The following is an 18,286-nucleotide window of genomic DNA, read 5'->3' as shown; positions in this document are numbered from 1 at the left end:
CTCTGTATTTCTAGCCATCAGTTTCTTTTGTTTAGGATTAGTAAAGTGGTTTCTGATGCATAGAAAGATTTGGATACCCATAAGTCATAGAGGATTTTCCCTTTTGTTGTTTATTTTGCTCAGATAAGGATTATTATATTTGGATGGGTACCTGATTGTTTGAAAGTCTGATTCTTTTAGAAACGGTGATGAAACGCTTATAGTCTTAGATATTCCACATAAAATATCCAGGCCTTTTTACCTGATGTATTTCTTAAGTTTCTGATGTATTACTTGAACGTGAGGTCACATTGCCTGAATATTTTGCAGTTTTATGGAGATGGACTGTGTGTGTGCGTGTGTGGTGTCTGTGTGTGTGTGCACATATAGTGCGCATGTGCCCATGTGTGCATGTATAGTATGCGTGTGTGTGTGAGCACACATGCTGCTGTGTGACTTTCAGACTCAGTGAACAATAGAAGGCTGACCTTTGGTAGCTTTGGTGATGGTCCTGTGAGTCAGACCAGCAGTTCAGCATTTTGTATTCAGTGTGGCTGTCGCCCCTCTTTCTGACCACACCAGTATTCATGGAAACTTGTGCACCCAACGGACAAGTACTCCAACAAGGACTGCCCTGACAACGCAGAGGAATATGAGCGTGCCACCCGCTACAACTACACCAGCGAGGAGAAGTTCGCCCTGGTGGAGGTGTGCTTTGTCTGCTTTCTCTTCCTTCTTTGACTCTGGCCTGAAACTGTCTTCCCTTTACAAAGCAAAGACAAAAACATGAATGAACTGCTTATTTGATGTCATTGTATCTGTGTAGGGCGGCCCTTTGCATCTGTTACAGTTGTCAAAACAGAGAGTAAAATAGGTTGTGGGTTCCCGGTCTGTGCGTGGACACTCCCCTGGGGCAGTCAGGATATGTTCTGAGTGAGAGCCTGGGAGCTGCAGCAGCTTCTTATTGCCACACACAAGAGGAGTGAGCCAGGACCTGGGTGTCTGAGGGAGAAGAGCCCCTTTCACAGCTGTGAGGTCCCCAGCTCTGCACTGTCATTAGGACCCTTTGGATGAATAGTTCTTAATTGCTCTGCCATCCAGTGTTTGGATGTAGATTTTGTAGCTGTACGTTTCCTGCCTTATTTAAGGAATCTTTGCATACCCCAAGGTCCTGAAGATAGTCTCCTACGTTGTCTTCTGGATGTCTTATTCTGCTTTCACATTTGGATCTGAAATGTCCCCACCAACCCTTCCAACTGCTCTTCTTGCCACCTCTGTTGTGAGTCAGGTGACCATACCTGGGCAGGTGTGTTTCTGCTCATGTTCTAATCCATTGGTCAGTTTGTCTATTCTTTCCTAACACCCCTCTTAATTACAGAAGTTAATTACAGTAGTTAGTCATGTGTCTGGTAAAGCAGGTCTTTCTGTCTTCAAGAGTTCCTTAGCTATTCTTGCCCTTTGTATTTTCATAAACATTTTAGAATCGTCTTTCTTTTCCATGTCCCAGTGAAACCTGTTAGAATTTTTTATGAGGATATGAGTAAACCTATAGATCATTTTAGGAAGAATTGACAAATTTATAAAATTAAGTCTTTTATGAATCTGGTATGTCCCTCCATTTGTTAAGATTCTCTAAGATCTCTTTTCATCTGTAAAACTTTTGCACATCTTTTGTTGGCTTTATTTCTAGGTATTTGATATTTGATGGTGTATTTTAATTTTTTTCTAAATGTTTATCACTGATGTTTAAAATCAAAATTATTTTTTGTATTTTCCTTGTATCTACCAACTTGTCTAAACTCACTTATTAATTGTAATAAATTACCCATATATTCTTTTGGATTTTCTACTTATATAATCATATCATCTGGAAATGATGACAGTTTTATTTCTCCCCCTTCTATTTTTTTTTTTTTTTAATCACACTGGGTAGGATCCCTACTCATTAAATAGGAGGAGGCTCCAGGCATCTTTGTCTTGTTTCTCATCTCAAAGGGAAAGCTTTCAACATCTCACCGTATGATATATTTGCTGTAGGTTCCTTATAGCCACCCTTCCTCAGATCAGAAAAGTTGCCTTCTATTCCTTGTTTGCTAAGAGATTTTATCATGGATTTTATATTAGTTTTATAAAACACTTCTGCATCCGTTGAGATAGTTTTATGACTTTTTTATTCCATTAATGTGGTAGATTTACACTGATAGGATTTTTTGGATCCGGTTTGATGTTAAGCTAGCCTTGCATTCCTGGTTTAAACTCAACTTGATCATGATATATTATCCTCCTTATATATTGCTGGATATAAGTTGTTAGTATTTTGATTTGGATTTTTGCATCAAGGTTCATGATTTACAGAAAAATTGCAAAGGTAGTACAGTGAATTCCCATATACCCCACAACCATTTTCACTTATTACTAACATCTTACATTAGTAGTGTTACATTTTTAATAAGCCAGTATCAATACATTATTATTAACTAAAGCCCTTGCTTTATTCATATTTCCTCACTTTTCTATAACGTTCTTCCTCCGATCCAGGATCGTACATCACATGTAGTCATCATGTGTCCTTTGGCTCTTCTAGGTCACGACAGTGTCTCAGACTTTCCTTGTTTGTGATGACCTTGATGGTTTTGAGGAGTGCTAGTCAGGTGTTTTTAGAATGTCCCTCAATTGGAATTTATCTGATGTTTTTTTCTTGATTAGACTGGGTTTGTAGCTTTTGCGAAGGAGGACCACAGAGCTGTTTTCATCACCTCACATCGGAGGTGCATGCTGTCACTGTGGTTCATCAGTGCTGGTGTTGCCCTTGGTCACCTGGCTGAGATTACCCACACCAGCCATCGCCCCCTTTAATAGGGCGCTTTTAGGGAGGAAGTCACTGTGCTTAGCCCACACCTGAGGAGTGGGTAACATTCCTTTTTTATAACCTTCCACTCTGGTTTTTGGATGCTGGCTTTGTAAAATGGCTCACAGCACTTCCTTCTTTTCTGTTGTCTGTAGTGGTTTGTGTAAGATGTTATTTTTTTCCTTAAATGTTTTCTAGCATTTATTGGTGAAGCTTTTCCTTTATGGGATGGTTTTTGAAACTTTCAGTGTCTTTGCTATATGTAGGGGTATTCAGATTTTCTGTTTGTTCTTTTTTTCCCCTGCATACCGTACAGTTCACCCATTTAAAGTGTAAAATCCAGTGCTTTGGGGGTACCTATTCACAGAATTGTGCAATCACAATCAAATTTAGAACATTTTTGTCGCCTCAAAAGGGAACCCATTAGTAGTCACCCCCCACCCCCATTCTCCCCTTTCTTCATCCCGCGGCAGCTACCCGTCTACTGTCTGACTCTGCAGATTTGCTTATTCTGGGCATTTCATACAACATGTGGCTGTGATTGGCTTCTTTCACTTAACATAATATTACAATACGTGGCTGTGATTGGCTTCTTTCACTTAACATAATATTTCCAAGGTTCACACATGTATCAGTATTTCGTTCTTTTCATTGCCAAATCATATTTCATTGTATGTATATATCACATTTTATTTATCCATATTAGCTGATGGATACTTGGATTGTTTTAGTTTTTCACTTTTGAGTAATGCTGCTATGAACTTTTGTGTATAGATTTTTGTGTGGACTTGTTTTCGTTCCTTCTGGTGATACACCTAGGAGTAGAATTGCTGGGTCATATGGTATCTCTTGTTTAACATTTTGAGAAACTACCACATGGTTTGCAAAGTGGTAGCACTACTTTACAATCCTACCAGCAGTGCTAGAGGGTCCCACTTTCTCCAACTCCTTGCCAACCCCTGGTATCTGTCCTTTGATTCCAGCTATCCTACTATCCTACTAGATATGAAGTAATATCTCATTGTGGTTTTGATTTGCATTTTTATAACAACTAATGCTGTTGAGCATATTTTCTGTGCTTATTGATAGTTTGTATATCTTTGGAGAAATGTCTGTTCAGATCCTTTGCCCATTTTTTAATTGAATTAGTTGTCTTTTTATTATTGAGTTCTCTATATATTCTAGATACCAGTTCTTATCAGACCTATGATTTGCAGTATTTTCTCCCATTAACTTTTTACTTTCTTCATGGGGTCTTTTGCAGCATAAAAGTCTTTAATTTTGATAAAGTTCAGTTTTTCAATTTTTCCTTTGGTTACTTGTGCTTTTGGTGTCATATCTTAAGAAATCACTGCCTAACGTAAGTCACAAAGATTTATTCCTATGTTTTGCCTCATATATTTGAGGTGTGATCCATTTTGAGTTAATTTTTTAATGGTGTGAGGTAGGGTGTTCTGTCAGGGGTCCCCAAGACCACCCTCAGGCTAGATTTGCTAGAAGGACTCACAGGATTAAGTAGCTGTTCTCTTCAAGGTTATGATTTATTACAGCAAAAGGACACAGATTAAAATCAGCAAAGGGAAGAGACACCAGGGTGAAGTCCAGGAGAAACCGGGTGCAAATTCCAGTGTCCCCCTCCTATTGGAGCTGCAGGGGATGTGTTTAATTCTCCTGGTAGTGATGGGTGATAACAGATGCAAAGTGTTGCCAACCAGGGAAGCTCACCTGAGCCTTGGTGTCCAGGAATTTTATTGAGGGTCAGTAATGTAGGCATGTAGCACATGCACGATTGACCTCAGCTACTCAGACTCCAGATCCAGAACAAAAACAGCTGTTTGCTATAAATCCCATTGTTAGCATAAAATATCTGGTAAAACTGCTATTGCAACGGCCCAAAGCCTCAGACACACAGACATTCTTCAGGCTGAGTATTCCAGTGGCTCAGAGTCGGTTCCTAGGAGCCAACCAAGGGCCAAACCTTTCCTGGGAACGTGCAGGGTTTGGTCATCCCAGGCCTGCTGAGATGACCCTTTCCTACACAGGAGTCCAGCTTCATTCTTTTGCATGTGGATATTCAGTGGTACCAATACTATTTGTTGAAAAGATAATATTAACCCGTTGAGTTATTTTCACACCCTTCTTGAAAATTAATTGACTATAAATGTGAGTGTTTATTTCTGGACTCTTAATTCTATTCCACTGATCTGTATGTTTGTCCTATTCCAGTATAGTCTCATAATCTCTTAACATTTGTAAATCGTGTGGTAGTGTCCCCTCTTTATTTGTAATGCTTGTAATTCATGCCTTATCTTGTTTTTTTTTTTCTTTATCAGTCTTGCTGAGCATTTATTTGTTTATAAAACAGCTTTATCTTAGTTGATCACCCTCTATTATATGCTTGTTTTCTATTTCATTAATTTTTGCTTTTAGATATTCATTTCCCTCTACTTTTGGAGGGGCTTATTTTGTTTTACCTTTTTATAAATTAGTGATCAGTATTAGGTTATTATTATCTTTAGGCTTTTTTGTTTTCTAATATATGCATCCAAAGTTCCAAATTTACCTTTCAGCACACCTTTTCCTACATCCCATAAGTTTGAATATATAGTAATTTCATTTTCATTCAGATTGCTGTGAATTTGAATTCAATTCAACTTCAGTTGGGGAATTTGCTTTTTTAAATAGAAAATTTCCCTTTTTCTTCCTCATTAGAAAAGCAACCCAGATTCATCTTATAAATCCTCAAAGCAAACAGAGAAAACACACATGTGAAATGAGGACAGTATCACGTCTCTGATGCCATCACAAAAATGAACTTTAAGAAGTTCAGTGCATTTTCTTCTGACCTTTTTATGCATATTAATTCACTGTGCCAGTATTGTTTAACACAGGGGTCCCCAACCCCCGGGCCACACAGCAGGAGGTGAGCGGCGGGTGAGCGAGCAAAGCTTCTTCTGTATTTACAGCCGTTCCCCGTCGCTCACATTACCACCTGAGCTCCGCCTCCTGTCAGATCAGCGGCGGCATTAGATTCTCACAGGAACGCGAACCCTACTGTGAACTGCGCATGTGAGGGATCTAGGTTGCACACTCCTTATGAGAATCTAATGCCTGATGATCTGAGGTGGAACTGAGGTGGTGATGCTAGCACTGGGGAACGGCTGCAAATACAGATCATCATTAGCAGAGAGGTTTGCCTGCACAGGGACCATAATAAATCAGTTGCTTGCAGACTCATATCAAAACCCTATCAGTGAGTGGCAAGTGACAATTAAGCTGCATCTTACGGACATAAGTAACACACTTCGGGTGTCACTGTTTCCCATCACCCTCATGTGGGACCATCTAGTTGCAGGAAAACAAGCTCAGGGCTCCCACTGATTCTGCATTATGGTGAGTTGTATAATTATTTCATTATATAGTACAATGTAAGAATAATAGAAATAAAGAGCACAGTAAATGTAATGCACTTGAACCATCCCAAAACCTCCCCCCGCCACCCCATCCTCAGAAAAATTGTTTTCCACGACACCGGTCCCTGGTGCCAAAAAGGTTGGGGACCGCTGGTTTAACAGATGGTATTTGGGTTACAAGCTTGTAACTTGTTTTTTTCTGTCCAGATAATAACAAATTTGCTTTCCTGAGTCTTTTTCTGTTTTGTTGAAGTCTTTCACAGAGAGGTGCACCCTAATGCATTCAGAAGTATTTTGAGTCAGTTACCAAATGCCCAGGTTGGCTCCAGGCCAAGCAGATCTGTCCCTGCCCTCGAGGCACTCATGGTCTGATGGGGTCAGACCTAGGAACAGGGACAGCTGCAGGTGCAGAGCAGAAACACAGGAGGCCAGGGAGAGGCCCTGTGCTTGGGGGAGGCAGTCTCCTGGAATGTGTCAGGTCCATGGAGCTCAGCTGTGACCCTCCAGCACACTGAAGATCATGTGTCCGTGCCCCTGCAGGTGATCGCCATGATCAAAGGCTTGCAGGTGCTGATGGGCAGGATGGAGAGCGTGTTCAACCATGCCATCCGCCACACTGTCTACGCCGCGCTGCAGGACTTCTCCCAGGTCACCCTCAGGGAGCCGCTCAGGCAGGCCATCAAGAAGAAGAAGAACGTCATCCAGAGGTCAGCCCTGCTGCACACACTGCCTGAAGGATCAGCTTAGGTTTGAACAGTTGTAGAGTTACATTTGCATAAAGTGCATTTATATTCAATCTCCAGGCGCCCTTTTGGTGAATTTCCTCTAAATGTAATGCAGTGGGTCCAATTATTAACCTGAGTAGCCCACAATAAATCAACTACAGAAGGTCTAGGCACTCTGGAGACCCAGGGACAAGGGTGTGCTTATCTGGGGCCTGGGAGTGTCTCAAAATCTGTCTGGCAATTCTGTTCACCAGCCCTGTAGGGACACACAACCCAGAATCTAATCTCCCATTTCTTCAGTATTTTTGCTTCTGTTCCTTTTCGCCTGTCTTACACATGAGTCAAAAACTATTGCATTGGCCAAAAAGTTTGTTCAGGTTTTTCCGTAAGATGTTACAGAAAAACCCGAATGAGCTTCTTGGCCAACCCAGTACATACATATTGCAGAGTTCCTGGAGCAATCTTGAGCTAGTTTTCTATTAATGTTTAGCCTTTTAGATAAAGTTTTCTTTCAGAGACATTTACCTAACATGAAGCTCACAGGGGCTCACACATGTACTGATTTCATTTTGTTGCTTTATGGTTGATATAATTGTCACCTGGTATGGTATGACTTTAGCATTAATAAGATCTTACACTGTGAGGTTTCCCAGTTTTTGTTCTCTCTCCTGGAGGGCTTAGTAAAGGTTTTCATATTTTCAGTAGTGCCTCGGTTTTGCTCACGCTTACTGTGATGGAGCCTCACCACGTGGGAAATGTGCAGCATAGTCTTAGAATAACTCTGGATTTAGCTAGAGCTTTCCCCGTGAGGTGATTAGGATGGGCGTGTGGGTGGGGCGTCTGCCCCGAGGGTGGCGCTGTGGAGGACTCCGAATGGTGGAGCCCTGTTGGGAGTGGGGGCATCCCAATGTCAAAGTGAGTTGGGGGCACGGGCAGAGTCCCCAGTATTGTGCTGGTGACTTCAAATTCAAGTTAGAAAATGGGATGGCTCGCAGGGAGGTTGAGTTTCAGCTCTGGGTGATGTTTGGGGTCTGTCTTGCTGCCCTGAGTATGTCTCAGTGTTTAGGAAATAAAACATCACGTCTGGGCTAATTGATGCAAAACGCAACTACATTATATCTTCTGAGGGTAGTAATGTCCCCAAGAAAACGGTCTATTTTTAAAGTTTCACGTTGAACCTGGTCCATTACCACGTCTCCCCGCTGCCCCCGGAGGGATTCACGTGTGAGAGTTGTCCGTGTGAGAGGCGAAGCGATGCTGTGACTGTAAAAGTGCCGAGCGTGTCAGCACTGCATCTGCCCTGACGGCTTGACGGGCGGTTTAGTGTCCTGCAGGCCATCAGGAAGACCGTGTGTGACTGGGAGACAGGGCACGAGCCCTTCAACGACCCGGCCCTGCGGGGCGAGAAGGACCCCAAGAGCGGCTTTGACATTAAAGTGCCACGGCGCGCCGTGGGACCCTCTAGCACCCAGGTTCTTGTTCCCCGATCCCCTGTCTCTGCCTGTTCCCCTGAGTGGGCTGACCCTGAGCTGGGCAGTGGTAGGGGGGCTGGGAGTGAAATGACCTCACCGCTGTCTGCTTGGGCAGGTAAAGTACTGCCTGTGTCTTTTTTGCTCCTTTATTCCTCGCCCAAGTGAATCTGGGGTGCAGACACCCTGTAATTCTTGGGTTTGGTTATTTGCATGCAGAACTTTATTTGATTGCATCAACTCCCATCCCAAAAATGTGGGTGAAAGTCTGTGTGTCTGTATTTATGCTGTGTTGCCTGGTGGGTGTTTAAATGTATGGTTATAATTTTTATGTTGGCTCTAAAAATGATCATTCCTAAAGATAAAATATTTGGAAATTTAAAAAGATAGCTTTGGCGTGTCTGTGGTCTTCAGCTACCACTGCTGCACCCTCTCCTGGCATACTCAGCTCCCTCCTGCCCCCAGGCAGCTTTTCTCTGACCCTCATACCTGATTTACTATGCCCTTTGGCTTTTCCCCTCCTGTTTTGGGACTTTGTACTTCTTACTCGTCATCTCTGTGTTGGGGGCTTTTAGAATCGCTTCTGTCAGTCTTTCAGAGAATTACCAGCAGAGCATGTTGCTGGCTCCGTAAGGAAACCTCTGGGGTACCTGGGAGGAAGTCATTGCTGCCCAGGGAGGGTGCCGTCCGGGGTCTGTCCGTCCCCTGTCTGCCAGCACGCAGGCACCCTGCTCACTCGTCCGTGTGTCTGTCCCAGCCCTGTGCTGCGTGTGACTAACGCTGTCTCCGCTCTCCCGTCTGTCCGTGTCTAGCTCTACCTGGTGCGCACCATGGCGGAGTCCTTGAGCTCTGCTGAGCTGCTCAGGCAGCTCAAGTCTGTGGGCACGGAAAGGCTCTTGCATGTGGTTAACGCGTTTCTGAGGCAGTCCTACACCTATCCGCCTCTATTAACCTTTGGTGGTAAGACATTGTTTGTTTTTCTTGTTGGTATTTACGGCCCAAGGCGAACGGTTCTGCTCCAAGTTCTTTGTCCCAAGCAGCAGCAACTTGGCCTCGTGGATGGGCGCCGCCCCTGCGAGGAGCCGGCACGGTGTCCACGGGGCAGTCCCTCTCGTGGTTTATCTGCGTTTGTCCTGACTAATGTGCCATGTATATTTTCTCCCCCACAAATGTTTCCTTGGATAATGCAGCTTTACATGGTGAGAACCATGCTAGAGTCCCTCATTGCAGACAAAAGTGGTTCCAAGAAAACCTTGAGAAGTAGCCTCGAGGGGCCCACCATATTGGACATAGAAAAATTTCATCGCGAGTCATTCTTCTACACCCACTTGATAAATTTCAGTGGTAAGAGCTACTGCTGACCAGTGTCCGGCCCAGCATGTTCTAACACCACTAACACCGTCTAGAATGCTTCCGCCTGCCTGGTCGCCCCTGCTGTGGTCCCTTCACGCACCCAGGCAGTGACACAAGTTGCAACCCTCGTGACATTCTCTCACCTGTTGCTTTAAATGCACGACCGGCTGGGGGTTCCCTCCATGTGGCATGGCCCTTAGAAGGGTGAGGCCTGTGGGCCCGGGGCTGGCCCAGTGACCTGGACGCAAAGTCTTTGTAACCTGAACTGGGTCAGCAACACAGGCCAATGTGACTGTCGCCTGGCTTGAGACGCAGGTGGTGATAAATATCAGAAACCACCCACGACTGCAATGTGTGGAAGGTGCAGGTGGCCTGACGTGCACAGCCCGTCCTAGGGTGACCGGGACACGTGTAGATACCCTTTGTCATCGTGGAGCCGTCCACGTTTATTTCTGTGCTGCAGCCGTTATTCAGGGTGGGAGGCCTCTATCTTGGCTGCAAGTGCTGCAGGTTTAGAGTAATAGCAAGGCTTTTGTTTTTCTCTTCATAAAAGGATGGAAACATTTCTTTTCAATCTGTCTATTTTGCATTAGATGGACCTGCACCAAGTGTGCATGTAATGCTGTGTCTGTATCCCATGTAAAATAAATCCCACCAGAAGGCGCGCAGTGTTGACCAGCTCCCGTGGGTGGGCCGTGGTGTCCGTGCTGGGCCCATGGGGCTGGATGCTGACCCTGCTCTGTTTGTGAGTGAGAATCGGCATGTCCAGGTGGCTTTGCCTGTGGCCACACTGTGCGAGGCACACGTGACCCTTCCCTGCTCAAGTGCGCTCTCCGCAGCTCAGGGCTGAGAGCCTGGCACGCGCCCCCTCGCACTGTCCTGTGCAGTCTTTTCTGCTTGCGGAATATTAACGTGGTGTTCTTTGAATTCCTTAAGAGACGCTCCAGCAGTGCTGTGACCTTTCACAGTTGTGGTTCCGAGAGTTCTTCCTGGAGCTGACCATGGGCAGGAGGATCCAGTTCCCCATTGAGATGTCCATGCCCTGGATCCTGACAGACCACATCCTGGAGACCAAGGAAGCGTCGATGATGGAGTGAGTGTCCTGGAAGCCTGTCCCAGCCTCCTGTCTGTGAGATTGAGGCCCTTGGTGGCATTTGGGAGCTGGGAGGTAGGGGAGGGGTGACTGTTCTCAGCACTTCATTTGAGGTCGTAATTCTTTTTTTTTTTTTTTTTTTTTTAATTTATTTATTTTTGGCTACGTTGGGTCTCCGTCACTGTGCGTGGGCTTTCTCTAGTTGTGATGAGTGGGGTCTACTCTTCGTTGCAGTGCGGTGGCTTCTCTTGTTGCGGAGCACAGGCTCTAGGAGCGTGGGCTTCAGTAGTTGTGGCGTGGGAGCTCAGTAGTTGTGGCTTGCAGGCTCAGTAGTTGTGGCTTGTGGGCTCAGTAGTTGTGCCTCGTGGCCTCTAGAACACAGGCTCAGTGGTTGCGGCACACGGGCTTAGTTGCTCTGTGGCATGTGGGATCTTCCCGGTCCAGGGATCGAACCTGTGTCCCCTGCATTGGCAGGCGGATTCTTAACCACTGCACCACCAGGGAAGTCCCTGAAGTCGTAATTCTTGGGGTGAGACTTCAGATACCAATACAAGGAACAGGTGTCTTGGCTTCAGACTGAAATCCAGAGCTGAGGCAGTAGAGCTAATTAAGTGCACTGTGTCCAGGTGCTGTGAGGGCCGGGAACTTTGTGAGGGGAGAGGTGGCCTGGCATGTAGTGTGTGGCATGGGCTCCGACTCAGATGGATTTGGGAGAGGAAACGTTCATTGAACATCTTTGTTTAGAGTTTGAAGCTCAGGGTCAGGGCCGGGGGTCAGAGATTTTGAAAATATGAAGTCCGTGGAGGGAAAGTAATAGCAAACAGGGTGTCGTGTAGTGAGCAGATTGGGGCCCTGCCTAGCGGGTCCTCCCCCCACTGTCCTTGCCTGGGCACGTCAGGAGGGCGGCCTTCCCTCACTCTGCAGCAGCCGTGGTGTCTGTTCCGTAGCGTTAGAGGCCTTGATGAGCGTGTGTGCGCTTCTAGGGCCGCATTGGGCCCGCTGCTTACGTGCCTCAAGCCCTCAGAGGGACCTTACTTCTGGAGACCGTCGGCTACCACCATTTGTCCAGGGAGAGAGGGGCTTTGGCCACACCAGGCGTGCTCATGGTCAGCTCTGGGGCCCAGGACCTTTATATGTATTTTTAAGTTGGACAGCTTGTTCTTAAAAATAAGAAAATGACTCATTCTTGTGGTTATTAAAAATACTGCAGAGTGGGGTGAAAATCTTTGAAATGGGATAATCGAGAAGATGAAGTTGCAGAAGGCCCTCGTGGACCCGCCAGGTGCCCTGGGCGTGGCTGCGCGAGGCGTGTCCTGCCGAGGGTCTGGCCAGCTTGCTGGGGCCTCTGTTAGGGCCCTCACAGAAACCGAGTTTGGCATTTGAAGTAAGAGGTTGTTTTTCCTCATGAGAGAGGAGGACAGTGAGGGTTACATTTCCCGTGGAGGGCAGGGTGTGAGAGCCGAGAAACCCCGTGTGGGCGGCTGGCCTGACCTCTCTCCCGCTCTGCAGGTACGTCCTCTACTCGCTGGACCTGTACAACGATAGCGCCCACTATGCCCTCACCAGGTTCAACAAGCAGTTTCTCTATGACGAAATCGAGGCAGAGGTGAGGGCCCAGGCACTTTTAACAGACTTTTGAAAATTTCCTTTTTCCTCTGAGTGTTAGAGGGAACAACATCTCTTTTTAATACAAGGAGGTTCAAACAATGGAATGAACTTGGAAATATACATTTTGGGGTGAACCCTTCTATCTGCACTTTTTTCTGTGCATCCACACGGGATGATTGGGGTCTTAAAACATCAGCTGTTGGGGGATATCCTTTTCATGTGACTGCATGTCGTGAACAGTGCGTATCTTGCCTGTTTCTTTCATGAACACAGTTTAGAGCAGGGGCATTGTACAGAAGAGATGCCCTGAACCAACCTCTATTTAATTTCTCTAGTTTTAGCTTTTTATTTTTAATTATAAATAATGCTTTGATGAACTTCCTTGCACATATCTTTTTAGTTGTATTGGATTATTCTTGAGGACAGATTCCTACAAGTGGAATTATTAAGTCTGTGCACATGCAGCTAAGGAGAAAAATCTTATTTTCTAGCTCAAGATGTAAGAGAATTTAACCTCAGCAGATTACATTATACATCTGGGTCTCCTTCCCCACATCCTCACAAAAACCACAGGAAGTGCTTCTTTGGGGAGATGTCGTGGGCTCCCGGGTGAGGCAGGGTGGGCTGGGGACAGAGACCCCTGGGTCCTGGGGCAGCTCCGCTCTGAGCACAGGGTGTCCTCATCTCAGTTCTGGGGGGTATGTGCTAGCCCCATTTGCAAGTGAGGATACAGTTTTGAGGGTGAAGTCACAGACTGTGTCCACCCTGCAACTCTGACCGACGTTGGGAGCCCAGAGGAGGCCACGGGCAGCGGCTCTTGGGACATAGAGCCTGGAGTCAGGAGCTGCCCCCAGATGCAGTGCATGATAGCCCCTGGGAGCACGTGAAGAACAGAGACTTTCTTATATTCCATTGTATTTAAGAGAATTGGAGCATTTTTCTCCATCAGTAAGCAAGGTTCTGACATAATTTTCATTGGTGGTGTGGTGGTCACTCCTGGTCCCACTGAAATGGATTTAATCTGTTATTGTTGCACAGTAAAGATGTTTCTGTTTTCTCATAAGAGCCTTTTTTAGTTGCCTTAACAAAGGGTCGGGGTTTTGTTTTGTTTTTTAATTCAATCCCCAGAATTTATTTATTTTATAACTGGAAGTTGTACCGTTTGACCCCCTTCACCCAGTTCTCCCATGCTCCACCTCTGCAACCACCAATCTCTTCTTTGTATTTATGGGTTTGTTTTTGGTTTTTTTTTAGATTCCACATATAAGTGAGATCATGCAGTATTTGTCTTATTTCACTTAGCATAGCACCCTCAAGGTCCATCTATGTTGTCGAAAATGGCAGGGTTTCCTTCTCTTTTATGACTAATATTCCATTTGTGTGTTTGTGTGTGTGTGTGTGTGTGTGTGTGTACATACCTTCTTTATCCATTTATCTATCAGTGGACACTTAGGTTGTTTCCATGTCTTGGCTGTTGTGCTGCAGTGAACCCTGGGGTACAGATATCATTTTGAGTTAGGGTTTCCATTTAAATACCTAGAAGTGGAATTGCTGGATCAAAAAAAAAATTTTTTTTTAAGTTCTGTTATTTGATCTTGGTTTAGGGAAGCTTTTTTGTGGGGGGGGAGCCGGGTGCCATACCACACAGCTTGGGGGGATCTTAGTTCCCCGATCAGGGATTGAATCCAGGCCCTTGGCAATGAAAGTGCAGAGTCCTTACCACTGGACCACCAGGGCATTCCCTAGGGAAGCAAAATTTAATGCATGCTTTCCTTTCCTTTCCTTTCCTTTAGGTGAATCTCTGCTTTGACCAATTTGTTTATAAGCTGGCCGACCAGATATTTGCATATTATAAGGTTATGGCAGGAAGGTATGTGTTTGTAATTTGGGTACAAAATCTTGGGCAACTTGATCTGACATTTCCATTAAAATTCACAGCACGTGAGAAATTGTCCTCTGTTCCTTCCATGCTAGTTTGCTTCTTGATAAACGGTTACGATCCGAATGCAAGAATCAGGGTGCAACAATCCATCTCCCGCCATCTAATCGCTATGAGACGCTGCTCAAGCAGAGGCACGTGCAGGTGAGCCAGGCCTTTCCTGGGCACGGTGAGGCATGGAGCCGGCAGTGGAGATAGTGGGGTTTTCTTAGAGCTCCTCGGGTTTTAATAGATGTCCGTATGTATGTGGCTGTGGGACCATCCATGTAAAGAGCTGAGGTTTTAAAGATAAGCAGTTTCTCTTGGATAATCTGACACACAAGGGAAGGCTGCCCTGCGCAGCTCCCGGGAGGCCTGGCCCAAGCACAGCTCCTCTCCAGGAGGCCCAAAGACAGAGCTTAAAAGAAAGAAGATGTGGACTCTAGCCAGCTCAGAGTGGCGGAAAGGAGCTGCTTCTTGGCCAGCACAAAGAGTAATAATACAGTGCTTGTTTTTTTTGTTTCTTTCAAAATAACATACATACATCACCAAAAGGAAAATACAGAAAACTGTAGGGAAATCTCATGTAATTCTATCTGCAAATAACCAGCATGCACATTTTGGGACATTTTCACCAGGGTTTTGCCTGTATTTTTATGTTATTGAAATGATACTGAGGTATGCACATGTTGTTAGGACTCTGCAGTAGAGATGGAGTAGTTTTTTCTTACTCATCCTTGTGACACGGTGAGGGTAAGGCACACGCAGGCCGCTCTGTGCTGGGAGGTGGCCCTGAACCCGTTACAAGGAGTATGCTAAGTGCCAGACCCAGGCTCTCCAGGATCTCTGGGGAGGCTTGGGGTTTCTGTCTGTGATGTAAGTGTAAGTACACTATAAAAGTCCTTTTACAGCTTTGACTTGCAGAATTTCAGCTCTAGGAAAGTAGGGTATTTGATCATACTGTCATCTAAATTTTGCACATTATTTGTCTGTCTTATCTTTTGGAATCAGTTTCCTGGGATAGATCCATATTCTTTTGCTTATTTTGTTTTTTGTTGTTCATGCTTTCCACTCTCTGTGTCCAGCTCCTGGGCAGGTCCATAGACCTCAATCGTCTGATTACTCAGCGCGTCTCCACCGCCATGTACAAATCCCTGGAACTGGCAATTGGGCGATTTGAGAGTGAAGACCTGACATCAATAGTTGTAAGTGCTCTCCCTTTTCTTAGGCTCAGCAGATTTGGGGGATTGGAGCTACTTCTACTTTGGTCATTATTGATCAGTTGACCTGATGGTAGGTTCATTTTTTGCATAGAACTTAAAAAGTTTGCACTCACTGAGCTGGGCCTGCCTGGGTATCTGCTCTTTGTATTCACAACTCTAAATTGACTTCAAAGAACAAATAGTCACACCTCACTACGGCAAAAGATATGGCAAAAGAATGAAAGGAGGAACGTTTTCAAAATTAGAAAGAAATGAAGACAGACAGAAAGGATTTGAGAGAAAATCATGGAGGTGATGGACAGTGAAGATTCAACATACATATCATAGAGGCCCCTGAAGACAAAAACCAAAGCAATGAGATGGAACAAACATTAAAAATGCTACTTCAAGAAAACTTTGATGAAATAAAACACAGTATAAATACATATTAGAAGCAAATATCATGTACATGGGAAGACGGACCTAAAGTGGCCAACACCAAAGAACACTGTAGTTAACATTGTAGTATTGGACTTTCAAGCAAAAGGAAAAACCCTCTGGGTATCTGAGCAGAGTGGTCAGGGAAAGAAAATCCAATTGTCCTCAGACCTTTGCCAGCAGGGAAGGAAATGCAACTTAAGGATTTTGTGCCAAATCTGTCTTCCAAGAATAATGGCTGCAGGCAAATGGTAATGAGCTTGTGAGAAATCCAGGAAGACTCTGTTCCTAGAGAAGCAGGTTGGGGGCGGGTGTCTGCTGGGCCCACCTCGAGGCAGAGCATCTCCACAGGGGTGAGCGTGTTCCCCCTCCTTCCTCAGAATCCAGGCTGTCTGTGGCCACAGAGCCCACAGTGGCTCTTCCTTCAGCCTGGTTTGGGCTGGGCCATGGTGTTTCATTGCCCTTGGTCTTAACATGATTCCGTTGAGGTTTTGACCACTATAAATAGAATGCAAGCCAGAGACCTTTTTTTCCCCCCAGCTTTTAGTTTTATTGATCTTTGCTATTGTTTTCTTTGTTTCTATTGCATTTATTTCTGCTCTGATGTTTATGATTTCTTTCCTTCTACTAACTTTGGGTTTTGTTTGTTCTTTCTCTAGTTCCTTTAGGTGTGAGGTTAGGTTGTTTATTTGAGATTTTTCTTGTTTCTTGAGGTAGGCTTGTACTGCTACAAAATTCCCTCTTAGAATTACTTTTGCTGCATCACATAGGTTTTGGATTGTCGTGTTTTTGTTGTCATTTGTCTCTAGGTATTTTTTGATTTCCACTTTGACTTCTTCAGTGATCTCTTGGTTATTTAGTAACGTATTGTTTAGCCTCCATGTATTTGTGTTTTTTACGTTTTTTTCCCCTGTAATTGATTTCTAATCTCATAGCGTTGTGGTCAGAAAAGATGCTTGATACGATTTCCGTTTTCTTAAATTTACTGAGGCTTGATTTGTGACCCAGGATGTGATCTATCCTGGAGAATGTTCCATGTGCACTTGAGAAGAAAGTGTAATCTGCTGAAACCCCGTGTGGGCGGCTGGCCTGACCTCTCTCCCGCTCTGCAGGTACGTCCTCTACTCGCTGGACCTGTACAACGATAGCGCCCACTATGCCCTCACCAGGTTCAACAAGCAGTTTCTCTATGACGAAATCGAGGCAGAGGTGAGGGCCCAGGCACTTTTAACAGACTTTTGAAAATTTCCTTTTTCCTCTGAGTGTTAGAGGGAACAACATCTCTTTTTAATACAAGGAGGTTCAAACAATGGAATGAACTTGGAAATATACATTTTGGGGTGAACCCTTCTATCTGCACTTTTTTCTGTGCATCCACACGGGATGATTGGGGTCTTAAAACATCAGCTGTTGGGGGATATCCTTTTCATGTGACTGCATGTCGTGAACAGTGCGTATCTTGCCTGTTTCTTTCATGAACACAGTTTAGAGCAGGGGCATTGTACAGAAGAGATGCCCTGAACCAACCTCTATTTAATTTCTCTAGTTTTAGCTTTTTATTTTTAATTATAAATAATGCTTTGATGAACTTCCTTGCACATATCTTTTTAGTTGTATTGGATTATTCTTGAGGACAGATTCCTACAAGTGGAATTATTAAGTCTGTGCACATGCAGCTAAGGAGAAAAATCTTATTTTCTAGCTCAAGATGTAAGAGAATTTAACCTCAGCAGATTACATTATACATCTGGGTCTCCTTCCCCACATCCTCACAAAAACCACAGGAAGTGCTTCTTTGGGGAGATGTCGTGGGCTCCCGGGTGAGGCAGGGTGGGCTGGGGACAGAGACCCCTGGGTCCTGGGGCAGCTCCGCTCTGAGCACAGGGTGTCCTCATCTCAGTTCTGGGGGGTATGTGCTAGCCCCATTTGCAAGTGAGGATACAGTTTTGAGGGTGAAGTCACAGACTGTGTCCACCCTGCAACTCTGACCGACGTTGGGAGCCCAGAGGAGGCCACGGGCAGCGGCTCTTGGGACATAGAGCCTGGAGTCAGGAGCTGCCCCCAGATGCAGTGCATGATAGCCCCTGGGAGCACGTGAAGAACAGAGACTTTCTTATATTCCATTGTATTTAAGAGAATTGGAGCATTTTTCTCCATCAGTAAGCAAGGTTCTGACATAATTTTCATTGGTGGTGTGGTGGTCACTCCTGGTCCCACTGAAATGGATTTAATCTGTTATT

At 44.9% G+C, this 18,286-nt stretch overlaps 1 protein-coding gene across 1 annotated transcript in view; it reads left to right on the top strand.

Annotated features, from left to right (window-relative positions):
* The window catches only part of CYFIP1 (cytoplasmic FMR1 interacting protein 1), a 118,894-nt gene that overhangs the window by 69,799 nt on the left and 30,809 nt on the right, over positions 1-18,286 (top strand). Inside the window, exons 14-21 of the mRNA XM_055087405.1 lie at positions 6,781-6,947; positions 8,290-8,437; positions 9,625-9,778; positions 10,724-10,880; positions 12,390-12,486; positions 14,282-14,358; positions 14,463-14,571; positions 15,492-15,611. Of these exons, the coding sequence (XP_054943380.1) occupies positions 6,781-6,947; positions 8,290-8,437; positions 9,625-9,778; positions 10,724-10,880; positions 12,390-12,486; positions 14,282-14,358; positions 14,463-14,571; positions 15,492-15,611 (1,029 nt within the window). The remainder of the gene's footprint in view (positions 1-6,780; positions 6,948-8,289; positions 8,438-9,624; positions 9,779-10,723; positions 10,881-12,389; positions 12,487-14,281; positions 14,359-14,462; positions 14,572-15,491; positions 15,612-18,286) is intronic.

Source organism: Physeter macrocephalus, chromosome 2, assembly GCF_002837175.3.
Source record: "Physeter macrocephalus isolate SW-GA chromosome 2, ASM283717v5, whole genome shotgun sequence".
Lineage (NCBI taxonomy): Eukaryota > Metazoa > Chordata > Mammalia > Artiodactyla > Physeteridae > Physeter > Physeter macrocephalus.
This window is presented reverse-complemented; position numbering and strand designations above follow the sequence as displayed.